At 40.1% G+C, this 16,192-nt stretch overlaps 1 protein-coding gene across 1 annotated transcript in view; it reads right to left on the minus strand.

Annotated features, from left to right (window-relative positions):
* Positions 1-16,192, minus strand: part of TULP4 (TUB like protein 4) — a 149,143-nt gene that overhangs the window by 10,557 nt on the left and 122,394 nt on the right. Inside the window, exons 8-14 of the mRNA XM_033512920.1 lie at positions 10,654-10,878; positions 8,230-8,464; positions 7,598-7,742; positions 6,575-6,719; positions 5,225-5,318; positions 3,705-3,848; positions 1-191 (exon numbers count right to left, since the gene is read on the minus strand). Of these exons, the coding sequence (XP_033368811.1) occupies positions 1-191; positions 3,705-3,848; positions 5,225-5,318; positions 6,575-6,719; positions 7,598-7,742; positions 8,230-8,464; positions 10,654-10,878 (1,179 nt within the window). The remainder of the gene's footprint in view (positions 192-3,704; positions 3,849-5,224; positions 5,319-6,574; positions 6,720-7,597; positions 7,743-8,229; positions 8,465-10,653; positions 10,879-16,192) is intronic.

A 16,192-nucleotide genomic window follows, 5' to 3' on the forward strand; every position in this document is an offset into this window, starting at 1 on the left:
CCCCTCGCCCCCCGCCTCGGCCGGCGGGTTTGCCAGCACGTCCAGCTGTACGTTCTGGTTGGCGAGAAGCGACTGGACCAGGCCGATGCTCTGCGTGGGCGACATGGCCTGCGCCGAGCTGTGGATGGGCGCGATGGGGATGTTGACGGTGCAGGGCGGGCTGCTGGCGGGCGCGCCGGGGGCGCCGGGCACTGCAAGGGACAACACAGAGTGTCACCGCCGCTCCCCGCAGCAGCCATCCCTCCCCTGCCACGGCCAGGCCTGGCCGGGGCCTGCCCCAGGCACGGAGGGGCCTTGCAGACTGCTAGCTGTACACGCCCTGCTGCGCCCGGAGGGGCTGCTACGTGTTCCCAAAACAGGTAGATCAGACCTCAGTGAGAACAGGTAAGGTCTGCTACCGTGACTCGCATTGCACAAGAGCTACTTTTAACAGCTGGTGATCAACTTTAAAGCCGCTTGTTGGAAGCGACACTTGAGAGGTCAAGTTCTGAGTGCACTTTCGGCCTACGCTATGATCCCCATGGACTGTCACAATACAAATTAGCATTACTCATCATCAGGGGTTAACTGTGTCTGCTCAAATCAATAAAAGTTTTGCTAAATCAGGACTCACTAGTTTTCAGGGAGGGACTTTTGATAGTAAATACATAAAAACCAATTGAACAAAACAAACAAGCAAATAAACAAAAGAAGTGGAGGCTTATAAAGTTGAAGACCTGCACTGAAGGTACTGTGTAATATATGCATAATAAAATAATAATAGTATAAGGTTCCTAGACTCAATGACCTTGGGAGAACTGGAGAACACAGACAATAGTTGGGAAAAGCTGATTATAGTGGGTGACAAAACAACCAGCAATGCAAAAGGAAGGAAGCTGAAACAGAGAGACAGGAATATGATGGAATGAAAAGCAGAAAAAAACTTATAAAAGTTCTCAGAAGATTTTTAAGGACAAAATGTGAGGAAATAGATGGGAAGCCAAAATGATTGAAGAAGTGGGTATTGTAGTCAGAGCCACTTCAGCATTAATGTTTGGACAGGCTGCAATCAGGAGTGTATAAAGAAGCATATGTATACTACGAAAAATTTCCCCCATATGGTGGCAATAAAAAAGGGAAAATGTGGCAAGAAGCAATTCTCATAATTTAGAGCAGAAGCATGAAGAGTGCTCAATTGTTTGCAGTTCCTTTTGCAACAAGTAGTTGATTCCAATAGGAACTACCAACAAAAAGCTGGAGCAGGAAAATGAGGACACTGAATCCAAGTATAGGTGCAGAAATCAAGAAGGAACAAAACAGAATAAAGAGGTGAAACAGTAAATACTATATTAGAACTTCCAATAATATTTTGCGTTCTTTACTTTTCATTAAACTTTCTGTAGAAAACCCCACAGAAAATAGTGAATTGTATCAGTAGGTTTGTGGAAGGAAAAGAGACCAAGGATCTAGTGTCATATCCAGTTTTATATCCAGTTTTATATCCATATATAAGTGTGCCAAATTCTGTGGAGACTCTGATTTGCAAGGCCAGATCACTAAGGAGATCCATTAGTCAGGACTCCTCCAAATGGTGCCCAGTTCCTAATTAATTTCGAATTAATATTCTAGTCAACTACCTATGCCCTATAATTACATTTTCAGTAATATCAGGCTTTTATCAGCATCAGTCACGAATGTGGGAGGTGTACAGATAGAACAGTGGCTACACTGGCAAATACTTATGGTAGTTCAGTTCATTCCTTTAGAGGAAGACCAACAGCCAAATTTAACTGACCCTAAGGCAGTTTTGTGGTTCTGTGCTTAGCTGGCAGGCCATGCTTTCACCCTGATGCCTGCAGGCTTAGCAATTTAGCTGCCAGAGCCTGAGGTTTAATTTTTAGCATGGCTTGAGCAACCCCAAATATTGCTGTCATTTTGCCTTATCTAACAAAATATAATTTCTTGTGGTGTTGCTTAATACTCCTGAGTGTTTAAATCCAATGTTTTCTTCATTTCTCCAATAGTTTTTAACTGATTAGTTTGCATACTTTGTAAGTTAAATGAATCCACTGTACATCTGTCTTGCCAAATCTTTACTGACTACAGTAAAAAACACCTGTCCCAAGTGTACCTCACTATGAACACTGCACTACCCAAAGCAGCTTCCTACTATGTGTTTTTTAAGTCTATCATGTAATCATTATTTACCCTGCAATACTTTTTCCTTTAGTATATGGTACTTTCTTCCTTTATGCAGGCTTTAGAAAGAGTATCCCCAAGAGCATTTTTTAAGATTTAAGTAGCCACCATTTACTAAATGAGAAATAAATCTTCAGAAGAAACTAGAAAGGAAAAAGTGGACAAGAGGAAGGCTGTTATGGAGCTCAGGGTAGTATGATTCTTTTACTGGCCTTCTCAAAGAGCTGTTACAAGAGTCTCCAATAATTTTCTCTCTGTTTATGTGCTGTACCTGTAATTATGAGCACCATTTCATCTCTTAGTGCAGATTCAACCCAATTTTCAGGAAGAGATGTAAAAATTTTGTATTAACTTTTTTATTTTCTGTTTAGTTTTTATATTACTTTCTGACAGCTTGGTCCATTTTTCAGAATAGCAAATGTTGGGTGCTTCCTATTAATAACATACATACACTCACCAATGTCTCTATTAGTTTCTTCAGGTACTATAGCTATCATGTAGACAGAAATTAAGCAAGCCAAGGCCCCCAGATTGTGAAAAAAACGGGCTTAATTTGAAATATGCAAGTATTTTTTTAGAAGTCCAGAAGTCTGCTCTGATGCTTGGGTCAGACAAAAGCTTTGCTGCTGTCAGCAGTTGAAACCCTGGTCTGAAATGATGAGAACATTTCCATTTGTTTCAGTACACTTTAGCACAAGTCTTTAATTGCTTTGCAGTGTTCACACTCCTTCCTCTTTAAAGGGTACTGGCATGACAGTCACTTCCATTGTTCCAAAAACCTGTGACCTGGCAACAGGAATCCCTCAGTGATATGAAAATTCTGAAATGTATTAATTTATCTTCTTTTCTATCGTTTGTTAATTTTATTGGCATGATGACTTTGTTTTAATTGGAGGAGGTCTTGGGTACTTCCTGTCCTTTCACCTCCCACATCACATCACCTGCACCCAAACCTTCCCTTGCACTGCTTAAATCTTCTGCTACTTTACATCTCAGTGAAGTGAAAAATTCTTCCTGATCCTGCTTTGTTTATCGACTACTTTACTACTACTTTAGCCTCTTAGTAGTGATAAAAATCCAAATGAGCATTTAACACTTCTCAAAGGGTGGCTGAGTTTTATGGGAACCTGCCCTCCAAGCCAAGCTCCTATCAGCCAGCTGTACTTTGATGCCATCAGGTCTCAAGAGCAGCCTGTTTGGGTTTCCAACACATTACACTTCTGTCCTATCAAGATGCAGAATGGAAGGTTTCAGTCAGTGAAGAATTCATAGCAAACTAAGATGAATTAGCAGAAGACTTTCCCAAAGAACTTGAAACTAAGGAGCTCTTTATGGATTGTGTTTTCCACGCATTATAGAAAACAATACCCATAATACATATTAGCCTTATTCTAACTTAGTTCTACGGGACCCCATCAGACTAGACAATTTTGATTTGTGTGTTTACCAGAGGTGACCATGACACAACCAACCTGACCTCCATCTAGCTCAACCCATAACATGGCAGCCCTCCAGCTCCTCCTTACCTGGTAAATCATCTTCGTCTTCGCTGAAAACATTTGGATTAAAGACAGGCATGTTAATGTAGTCCATTGAAATCTTCCGCACTTCTGGGAGATATATTGTCATCTGCCTAGGCTGCAGATGCAGCAAACTGGTTTTATATATTACTAGAGAAAGAATATAACAAGAAACAAAAAAGTCTGTTACACAAATAGCATGTAAAGCTAAGGAAGAAGCAATTCCAAGCAGACAGAAGGGCTATGAATATTGTAATTTACTGCATTGTTATGTATGTTATGTGCAGGGTGAGCTTATTTGTCACAGCACTATGTAACACTTTACATAAATGGGATAAAAGAGATTGTTGCTTTCAGCTATTTCTCTTTAAATGGAAGCAGCATCTCAGTAATTCATTAAAGTAATTAAATAATTAATTACTTCATCTTGTATTCATATCTATTTTTATGGAAGGAAAATACTTTTTTCCATTCCACTTTTGAAACTTTTCACCACAGGATGCTACCAACTTTTGTAGGCCAAAACTGGAAAGCTCTCAGAAATGAAATATGCTGATGGCTACTACATACAAAGAAATCCCACTGGGCTCAGGAAATCCCTGGGACCCAAACCATTGGAGACTGGGAGAATATTTGAAAGAGGTGTACTGTACATTTACTCTACACTTACATCCTTCCTTATCTGCCACTGGCAGTAAGAGAATTAGAATGACCTGTGATTATTGAACTGCTGATAGCAGTCCATATAGCTACAAAAGCTATCCATCAAATTCTACATCCATGGCACCTTTATGTACTCCTGACCCAACTATGTAATGCAACACAGGACAAAAGTTTTCTAAAGAGCTCATTAAACTGCTACACTTGTGTTAATACTTCAGTTCAGAGCTCAGTCCCATGAGGTGATACCCTCCTTTTTTACCCAGCCTTGTTCCTTCCAACAGGATTACTGGGTACATCTGGCCTACTCAGGAAAAGGTTGATAGACAGCTGGATTTAATGGTGGCTACCAGATCACTGATGCTTCAGCAGAAGAACCATGTGATGAGGCTCTGCACTGACTTGAAGAATCTTGAGCATGAGGCTGTAATACCTTTTTCATATAATCTGTAGCTAAATAACTATAAAAATCTGACTTAAAAATAATTCTATTGCAGTAACTTAAAATCTATTATTTCTATAGTCCTCTTGCAAAATCTTTTTTTTTTCTGTGTGTGAGTTTTGTTCAAATAAACTGTAAAAATAGCGGTCTGGGCCCAGAAGTTAATTTACTTTTTTATTACAAGTTTTTTATTACAAGTGAGACTTTTAGCATTTTATTGATCATCTCATTATTGTGTTTATAGATTTTTATCTCCTTTAGTTACAGTGAATTTAATAAAATCTAATTCCCACTGTCTGCAGAAAATAAGTGCTTTGTTAAAAGAAGCCTTTTGGTCACTTACAAAATCTTTCATATTTCATGGCATAAGTTTCTTGTTTGTTATAAAGAATTTGACATGCAAAAAAATCAAGTTTACTTTTACCTGCACCAAGGTTAGTTGGTAGGAAAGCAGCCAAACCCACAATTTTAAACTTGGTTCCCCAGATATTAGATGTGACCTGAGCAAGGTAGTTGTGCTGCAATACAAAAACAAGATCATTTCTACCTGATAAAATCTGTACCAAGCTCTAATAAAAAACAGCACAGCAATCAAGCTATTGCAAGTGATAACTCAATTTCAGTTTCTCTTGTTCTTATTATATTGAAACAGCCTAAAGTGCGTATGTAGCAACAGTTTTACTCAGTCATTAAGAAGACTGGTTCTGATATCTTACACTATCAGGAATTATGTATGCAACAGCCACAGGGTGATTAAAGCTATTGAAGATCTGAACAACACTTAGTGGAGAATGCCTGCTTAGTGAGAACAGGTCTGTTTTCAGACACGTACTGCTCCTGCCCAGCAGGACCAGGGCTATCCTGTATTTCAGAGACTGATACACCCTGCCCATTGGTTCTACGCTCATGAATCACTTTATTGAACAATAAACAAGACAGAAGTTAATTACTCATAACAGCAAACATATATGCCCCTGGAGCTCCTAAAGCAAGTTCCCAAACCATCTGTTGCTATGGTACACATATTATGGATCTGAAAGACCAACAGACTTTTCTCAAAGGCCAGGAGTTACGCTGCCAGTATCAGAAGCAGGATCCAAACCTCAGGTCTTTTGCTCTATTCGAAGGGTTTTTGATCCTTTCTCTGTGTAACTGCTCCAGAATTTTTCATAAAAATGATAAAGTGAAACAAGAGAGCAGAAAAAACCAAACCAAAGAAAATTAAAAGAACACAGGATGTTATTAATATACAACCTAGACAATTCTACAGCCAGCTAAATTTCATTTAACCCAAAGGACATGAACACCACAAAGAGCGCAAAATGGTAATTTCTTTCCTTCCTTCCAATTAAGACTGTTTCATGTTATTATGAAACAGATCATGTAGTCCTCTGAAGCAAGCATTTCCTTATCTGTGCAATCCCTAGCAAAACAGAGAATTATTTTGACATTAAGATGGGTCTGAGAAACTGATGAAGTGTTTTCACATACACTTTCAAAAAGCCAACAACATCACCTAGAATAAAACCTCTCACATGGATTCACATGTGAAATACATGACGAAAACAGGTTGTGGTACTTACCAAACAACACCTGACACTCGGTTGGCACTTTTGAACATTAGTACTGAACTGGAAGATGCAATTCTCTCATGCTATCTACTTATTGTAATTTAATGGAAACTTTTATTGCTGATCACTGGATCTCTATCACAACATGCTGCCTCATGAAATAAATGCATTTGAATTAGGTATGGTAACAATGTGCACAATACCTGAGTAATATCTTCTAAAGGAAACTCTCTTCGTGTCAGGCTTGGAGAACCAATAGAGGGTTTCCTTATTGGTAACCTTGGTGATCTTGAGATCTCCTGTGCAGCTCGTGACATCTTTGGAGATTTGCGAGCTTCTATATTGATTCTGCAGGCAAAGCAGTACTTGGAATCAACAGTGGGCAAGCTAAAATGCACAAAACTCATGTCTTGGAATGGAAAGATGCAAGAAGAAGACAACTGGGTAGGATGTCCTCAAAGCGACTAATAAAGACTGTTGAGCCTACAGGATGGAGAATTACAGGTCAAATTTGAAGATACAGAAGACCTGATGTATTTGCGGTAACTCATGCTGGCTGGATGCTTTCTAATTAATCTAACAAAGCTTATAGCAGTTCTGCCAGATACTAAATTCCACTAATCCCTAAAAGGTGTAGAGATTAATGATCTCAGCTATGCAGACTTTGAGCAAGGTCTCAAGAAATGAGAATATGACACTTCGGCTAACAGATTTTCACATTAGTACACAGCAAACCAAGGCTTCACAAATGTTGTCAGTGTTCCTACCCCAAGCCAAAAGTTACTTCTACCTCCCACCATACAAGAGGGGGGATCAAGAATACCAGCTGAAGAGTTCACTGGCAGGAATGTAACAAACAAAAGTAAAAAACTGTCTGTTTGAAGGGACAAAATATATTCTCCATGGTGGCAAGAGGAAAAAAAAGATAATAGGTGGGGAGAGTTTTTAAGATCTTTCTCTGAGACTGCCTGGGGAGAAGTTGTGCTCTGTTGTTTCCCATTACACTCTGTCCCAGAAATCTTCCCCTAAGTCCAACTCTCTGCCAAACACTGAGATCACCCCAGAACTGCACCTTGTAGAGAATCTTACAGAGGATTCCTATGTGCCCAAAAGAGTTTACTTTTCATTTTGCAAGGTGTCAAGAAAGGGAAGGAGAGGCAGGGGAGGAAGGGAGGAAGGGAGGCCACTTGGGGAAAAAGAAGAAGAAATATCCAAGACATTATTACCTGGGGAGTTTAGGTGATTTGCTAGCTCGACTGATTTTTGGAGATTTCTTTGCTGCCCAGTCGTCGCTGAGTTCAATATCGCTGGAGTCAGAGCAGTTGCAGCTGTCAATCACAGTGGAAATCAAGCTGTTTCCATAGATTTCATCTATCAAGACAGGCCCCAGAAAATTTAAGTGCTGCTTCAGAAAACTGGTATAAATTATAACTCTCAGTCATCAGAAGCATAAACCCTATCCACAGACAGCAGTTGAAATAAAACTTTGCAGAGGAAAATTAAATGTTCTCCACTCTGCCTTCAAACTCCAAATTTCCAATGGTTTGAACTCAAGTGAACATGATTCAGAGGGTTGAATAGCATTCAATTGACTTTGAAATTGAGACTAAAGAATATTTTCTAATTAGCAATCCATTTTCCATTACTCAGAATACAAGAAGTTCTCTTCTGTAAAATAGAAGGCAGCAGGGTGTAATTTCAGAAGCTTCTAGGTCACGCTAAAGATTTTTTTCACATCAGAAAAAAATATCAGATGCCACCACCCATGTTGCATATATATATTTTTTAAAACTCCTGAGGATTTAATGTCCAAAGTAGTGCTAAATCATTTTTATACAGAGCAACAATTGAATTCTACCTGCTTTTCCATCTGTTTTAGGATCCATGATGACAAACTCCGGCCGCAGCTTGCTGATACGACGTCCTTTCAGGATGGGCACCAATCCCCCAAGGTATTCCAAGTACAGAGTATAACATGGACCACCAACCTCTGGGTCATCTTCTGTCCGCTTCATGGTGCAGTGAAGCCGCTCATTACCAGCTGTTGGGTAGCTGACAAAATCTCTCATATTGTTTGGGTCTGGGATTGGAGGCTTAATTAAACAGAGGAAGGAAAGAAAGTTTTCCAGTATGTTTTTTTTTATGGGTTTTTTTTTTCTGTGGTGACTTAATCCCAGCATAACTAACTGAACTTGAACCCAACTCTAATTTGGCAGGTGAAGATTAGTATAGGTTACTTCATGAGTTATGCAGGACCCACATGCAAGACAGAGTGGCTGTGTGTTATTTTGTTAGCTCAAATGCAATTGTACACAGAAAATGAAAACTAAGATTAGTTACATTAAAAAGGAAGGTTGAACCTATGGTCAGAGCACTGAATGAGACAACAAACCTGTCTTCAAGTTCCAGCTCTTATCAGAAACTTCTTTTTGAACTTGAGTAATGTGGTCAAGTCAAGTATCAGAGTATCATGTCTCCTCCAGGCCCTCCAGGTGAACCTGGACACTCAGATCCCATTCCTGGTTAATACTGGTACATGCTATGCCAATATGCTACAATGCTATCAACTCTTAAAGACGCTTGTAGTTTTTATATCACTTCCAAGCACATGTCACATCCTAGCTGAGGGCCTATTTGTGTGTCATGTAGAGGGATACAAGCACAAAGCTTGGGTTACTTTGCCCTGCTTGCCAGCACACTGTATTAATCCATAAAAAACTCAGTCCTAAAGCAGTAGGACTGCTTTTGTCTAGGACAATATAGCCTGTATGACACAAATACTATTAATGTATATAAGTCAACAGAGTTTCTTTCAAAATAAAAGTGTATGAAAGAAAAAGGAAAAAAAAAAAGGCTTCCTTAACCTGGAAAATGGATATAAGCTGAGGAGTGACCTATAATGTGATCTGCAAGCTGGAGGGGGAAGAGGAATGTACACAGTGAAGAGGGTGCCTTGCCTAGCATTGAAGGCATGGCTGACAACTTAGATTGATTGGGTGACTGGGGATGAGCCAGACTAAAGTTTAAGTGTTGGCGAGGCTCCAGAAACACCCATGAAACAGGACAGGCATGTGGCTTCTGGAAATCCCACTTAGACCTCCCAGCTACACAGCACCACAACTGCTCTGTGTCCTGGGATCTCCTCTAGGAGGTGACAGAAGGGCTGTTGCCAACGATGTGTCCCTGTACTGCCCTCCGATCCCCACCAGGGCTCCCAGCCAACTGCTGCCTTCTTCATCCAGCCCATTCCTCCCCTCCCCTGCCTTCCCTGACAGCCAGCAAATTGTCACTGATGCTCTAGAGAGGGGAAAACAACATGGAAAGCATCCTGGGGAGGATGGAAAGAACTAGAAAGAATTGGAGACTTCAGGTCTGATAAATGCTCCACACCTTTGGAGATCCAGGAGTTATGGTTACAGCAATTTTTGTTCTTTGACAAATGAAATGATTTACCGTTGCACAAACTGCCCTGATTAGCAGTACCCAAATGGAACCATGCTGAATTATTATTTTGTAGGCATAATTTGTTCTCATTTAAGCTGGGCCAGCCCCACTGATTTCAAATTAATTTTTCTAGCTCTGCCATTGTTTTAACAAGGACCTCAGGCTCAAGAGACTGCTGTAACACATATACAAAAAAAATCACAAAAAAATATGTTTGAATGTCAAGCATTTATCAGCTAATGCTCTGGTTTATAGGCTGTGATAAACAGCTTGGAAATCCCAAAACTTCCAATTTTCCATGTCCAAAATGTTATTGAGGGCAAAACCATGAAACGAACAGGTTGTGTAGATGATTCTGCTCCTGGTACAGGAAAAAGTGTGATACCTGGTTCATTATTCCATAGCACTGTTGGAGCAGTAAGATTAACAGAACTCACTGTTAGTAAAAATGTTTGGGCAGCTCCAGGTCTTAAGTCTAACCTTCCTGGCAATATATGCACTCATGTGACATGCACAGAGGCAACAGTTTTACCCCAGTGAATCCCTCCCGTAACCATGACAGAGTGCTATCACCAGTGAGAGCTTCTTCACAAATCTTTGTGAGTCACCAGCATATTTTATCCTTGTAATGTACTTGGAAAGGCCATCTCCATGGAATAATGCAGATCAGCATGTGTGAGCCTTCTTTTCAGATTTTTGATAGGCACCAAATGCATCAGTGGGGTCTTGAAGAGGATACGAAAGCTTTCAAAACGATAAAATCTTATAATTTAGCCATTGAGGGGGGAGATCTAGTAACACTTTCCTCTTCACAATCCATACATTTCTTTCTTTTTACCTTGATTGTTGGTATAAAGGCAGTGGTGAGGTACGAGCAGAGCCGAGGGGGCAGGGTCAGCTTGCTGATGTCCTTGTCATCCCGCAGACAGCTGGCGATGGTCTGCTGGCACAGCAGCTGCAGACTGGAGACCCTGTGCTCCACTCTGACAACGTACAGCGCGGGCCCAGAAGCCATCAGCAGGCGGGAATCCCTGTGACCCCAACAGATGGAGATGATGGGACGCTGCATGGAGAGCAAAAGGACACAACTTCAAAAGATTTTGTGCAAAAGATCTTTTTCCAAGATGGCTGCACAACAAGTGATCACATGAAATCAGCACCAATCACATTACCCTAAGTCTTCCAGAAACATAAAAGTGCCCACCACTGCCCACAGAAGAAGAATGTAAACATCTCAAATCATCAAAGACAGCAGTTGATGTTTATTTAGTGCTTTTTACTCAGAATGCTTAAAGCTCTTCACACAAGGAGTCAGCTACCAAATTCAGTACCTAGATAGGATGACTTTAAAGACACAGGGTGTTGAGAAGCAGGATCTTTTGATGCCCTATATAAATTATTTATTCAGGCATCTAATCAGTCCTCATCCACTGGTAACAGCTCATATTTTACAACTAAAAAGTTAAATTATATGCCCAGAGACACTTAAAAAACAAGTGGAGAAAACCTAATCAGCTTTCTCATCTTGCACCAAGTCTTATGCTGCAGTGTCTCTTTTGAACTATTCCCAGAGGAACTGAACTGTGAAAGAGCACCGAATGCAGCAGAGAATGGCCTTCTGTCTTCTTGTCTACGCTCAGAAATGTCCAAATCCTGACAGTAAAAAACACTGAGTGAAGGCCAACTGGTACTAAATGTCACAATGTGGAACAGAATAATGATAAACAAACGCTGCTGCTTACAACATTTATTTCCTGCTTGCAAGGAGCTCCCTAAACTTTCCTTCAAAATCCCATCTTTTCTTGTAAAGTACCAGTCTGTTATGATCTCCTCTAGCCCTATCATTACTTTTGCCCTTAAGTGTTATCTGTATCCACCTGTCATCTCTTGCTTTCTGTGTTACAAAGCACCTGTATTTGCTTATATACACACACCCTGGAGTATTTCAATCCCATCTGCTACCTCTATGCAAATAAACAACACAGAGTAAAGATGAAACTCCATGAAGAATACTACACAGCAGGCTGTCATCAGTGAACTACAAAAGATTTACTCCTTTCTCTGAAGGTCTTCCTTGTTTTCACAATCTGTGACACTCAGAAGTTTAAGCAAACATGCTTTTCATCTAAATTATGAACTGTATTTATTGAAAGGTCAGGATATCTTTGGAATATCTTTTCACGAGATGCATCAAACAAGAAGACAGGGTCAAGACACCACCAATAACAGCTTTTATTCACTCCTCTATTAGCAGCATGGTACCCAGACAGCAGGGTTAGATCAGCCCAGAGGTTATTCACCTGGTCTGGGGAAAAAGCCTCCCTTCCATTTACAACTTCAAGATGCTTAAAGGCGAGAAACAGGGAAAAGATGCTTTTATGTGACTGTTACGAAACAAAATGCAGCTGGCACAGCACTTTATCAATGTTTATCATCAAGATAAAGCATTGGATGAAAAACTTTTTCACACAAGAGATCTTCCCTACTATGTCACTTTATCCTAGATTTAAAGTTCAAGGAAAATACTGGTTTTAAAGTAGGAGGAATGAAGGAACTTAATTTTAATTGCATCTAGGCAATACCACACACACACACCTCCACGAAGGCACAAATCTTCAGGCTGTCTGATACACAAATAGAAAGCAGCAACATGTGAATCTTGTGATTTTCACAGTAATTGCTAAATGCATTTTGTAGGAGAACTTCAAAAGAATTGAGAAATCTTTTGTGTACCATCAATAATTCTACATGGCTTGTCATAACCATAATCTGTGGGATACAGCCTTACATTTGAGGAGAGGTCACATGAAGTATCCCCTACTGACTGGTATTTTCATGATCTGTCAGTAAGGATCCGCCCTCACACTGTCTGGCAGCAAAGAGAGAGTTCAAGCTGCTTACCAAATAAATGCAACTGGAAAGACACTGGCACAAGATAAGTACCTGCCACATCTACTATATGACAGCCTGAGAACACCACTGTAGAAGTGACCCTGATTTTCCCCAAGGGCTGAGTCCCAGCATGGGCAGCACTGTCTACCTGATCATTACTTTGGGATCCAAACTGCATCCTGCTGTTCACCTTTCATCAGCTTACCCATAAACACAGTGAAGGAACAAACAAGTACGTGACTTGGCACACAAATGTTTATTTATTGGATAGGTTTTAATGGCAGAAGAGGAGTCTAATATCTCAGCTATCATAACCCAGTTCAGCACACCCAGACCCGATGTCTCTTACTGCAGCTATTACAACCCAACATATCACACCCAGGTACAACATTCTTCATCCAAACAGAGTTAAATAAAACCACCTCTCTCCTCAGGTTACTGCTGCACACAGAGAACATCAGAGGTGCAGACAGTAGCAGTGTAAGAATCGTTGCAATCTAAAATACGGTCTCAAAGGAAAGGTATTTCAGCAGCTTTGAAATTCGGGGTGGGACCTCTGGCAACGTAGCACTGTGGATCTCCAAAGAGGAGAAAGTGAGAAGTTGAACACTTCACCACCGTTTTCCAACAGGCCACCATAATTCAGTCACCTTCTAAATGTCTCAATGTATGATGCTCTTATATTGTTTATGAATGTATATCCAAACAATATGTGAGTGGGTGCATGTTTAAACAAACACACACACAATACCTACAAGTGCTGTACTGTTTGTAAATCATGACATTTTTACTCTTCCATTTGTACAATTAGTTTCCCTGCACACCTCATTATGTTTTAATATTTTCAGCCTCAACAAAGAGCACCACACCACCAGACACACCTTACTTTCCTTTCTCTGAAATGGTCAGACCCTTGGTGCTCCTCCAGCCCAGTATTCATCAACATTTAATTTACAGTGAAGGGCTAAGACTTCAGATGAGCTTCAGGGAAAATTAGCCTGTCATTACAGGCTTGGAGAAATAAAAGATCACCCAAATGTCAGATCTGACCTGACCTTTAAAGTCCTGCTCCAATAATATTTTTCAATAACTATGCTTCCTAGTAATTCCCTTGCTGGACAAGGGATATGAATCAATTACTGCAGCAAGTCAGTTAGGAGCTGGCCACAGCTTTCTTTTCAAACTCTACTGAGAAAAAACAATTTACCTCCAACATCCTACACAAAAATATTGCTCCTCATAAAGCATCCACTTATTTGCACTGTTTTAGCAAAACAAAGAAGCACAGAAGTTGTTGTATCCAAATTGTTGCTGTATCCACCTGTTACAAAATGAACAAACAGACTCTAGGACAAAAGAATTTTATTTTCTGTGTTTGCACAGTTGGGTTTTTTTTTCTTCTAGGAACAAAGAAATGCAGATAGAAATATAACATGAGAATTTCTAATCTCACTTTGCATATAAAAATAGCATCAGGTTTTGAAAAATCTCAGCATAAACTGTAAATACCTAAATGAATTCCAGGGTTTAAATACCAAGATGTAGCTCTATGACAATTACATATTAGAAACCATTGGCTAAAACACAAGAAAAAAAAGATGCTTTATCAGGAGAAATACTGACTGGAATCACATCTCAACAAGTGACAAGCAAGGAATTCTCCTGCAATTTCTTTCCAAGTGGGCTTGAAAGTAAGCTACAGCTACTCAAATCTGTACCCCCAGCTGGGATGCAGATTCCCCTTAGAAAAGCATGAAGGAATGGATACTCCAACTCAAAGCTCTGTGGCTGCTTCTTGTAAGTCACTCTCCTGTCTCTCTTACAGGAGAGAACATAATTTATATACATTCCATCACTTGTATGCGTTTCAGTCAAAGAAAACACTGTTTTAGCTGATTCTTGCTGCCTGCCTTGTGCTCAGAAATCCTGAGCCATGGGGTCTACCTGCTGCTTGAACTAATCCCTTGTTTGTTGGCACTGGGACTCCTGCTGGTAATGAAATAAAAATAGTATTCCAGGGCAGAAAGCCCAGGAACTAGCAGGACTTTCCTCAGGAGGAAGAACACAACTGCAAAACAATATCCAGTGAATGGCATGTCTAAGTAGGTTGCCTCTGCTTGCTCTCACTCCAGACTGCTGATGTGGAGGTGTACACCCTTCTTTCTCAGAGACAAGCTGAGAGCTGCAATGGCTACAGTGCCCACCTGGCTTTTGTGAGTTTTGTGTGCACACCTCTGTACTGCCACAGCATTCATGGATGGTTGTGGGAAAGCAATCTGATGCCTTAAGTTTTAGCTTTCATATTTTCCAGATTCTGTACTGCATTAGTATATAATTCTGAATTTCATATAAAGTGTTAGCAAGTTCCCTTCACAGGGTAGTTTGACAAAACAATCCTTTTCAGCCTAAGAACCAAGGACACAATTGCAGCTTCAGGCCCAAAAAGTATAAACAGCAAACTGAGGAGAGCAGTCTGGGAGGATGGGACTTGATAACCTGAAGCTATAATTGGACAATTAACCCCAATATGTAAATGGACCAAAACTTAAAAAATTGTGAAACCTCATGATTTGTTGTCCATCTTGGGTGTAGCCTCAGCTGGGCTCTTGTACAGCCCAGTATGCTGTACAAGAGTATGCTTAAAAAGCCTTTTTAATAAATACCTACTTTATTCCTTTAACACTGTCTAGGCTCTGTTCTAGGTAGCCTCTCAAGGCATCAGATTCTGGTGACTCTGCCAGGACAACAAGGCTTCTGGAAAACCCCTGGACCAGAAAAACACCCACCTCCTGTCCCCCACTCTCACTTTCAGTGGGACTAACACTCCTTCATTCTTCTGCTCCTCCTATTTACAGTGGGAAAAATATTAACTGCTAAGAACTTATGGTGACAAATGATGAGAAATCTGCTGCTGCTGCTGTGGCCTGATGTGATTTTTGATGTAATAAAGTCTTACTTGATTTTCAGCTCTTTCTTATATCCTCTCTATTTCTACAGTATTTTTAAGAAGTCAATACACAACAAAATTCCATTTTAACAGAAAGAGCTGCTTAGAAAAGTGTCTTCAGTTACCAGTGCTGATCAAAATCCAATTCCACAGCAGAGATGATCCTATGACCTATATAAAGAACACCAAGGTCTTTAGTGGTATCCTAAAAGCATGTTTCATCAGTTAATTCTAAACTGTTGCTTTTCTTCCTGTAAGAAAATAAACACTTCTTGAAGCTTTGTTGCCATGCCATAAAAACTAAATAAAATTGATTCCAGGCAATATATATGAAAGGCAACATTAATTCAGATGCAACAAACTGAACACTCTGTGTGAAATAAATGAAGAAAAGCAAGCAAGGTCTGCTCAGCTGAATAACATAAAAAGCAGCCTCTTCTTTCTGATCTCATTTAAACCTAAAATTGTACCTTCCTTCTCTAGCCTTTACAGAACTACCAGGTTTCTGCAGAATCATATAATCTTAAATCTATTCATT

The sequence above is a fragment of the Parus major genome, chromosome 3 (assembly GCF_001522545.3).
Source record: "Parus major isolate Abel chromosome 3, Parus_major1.1, whole genome shotgun sequence".
NCBI lineage: Eukaryota > Metazoa > Chordata > Aves > Passeriformes > Paridae > Parus > Parus major.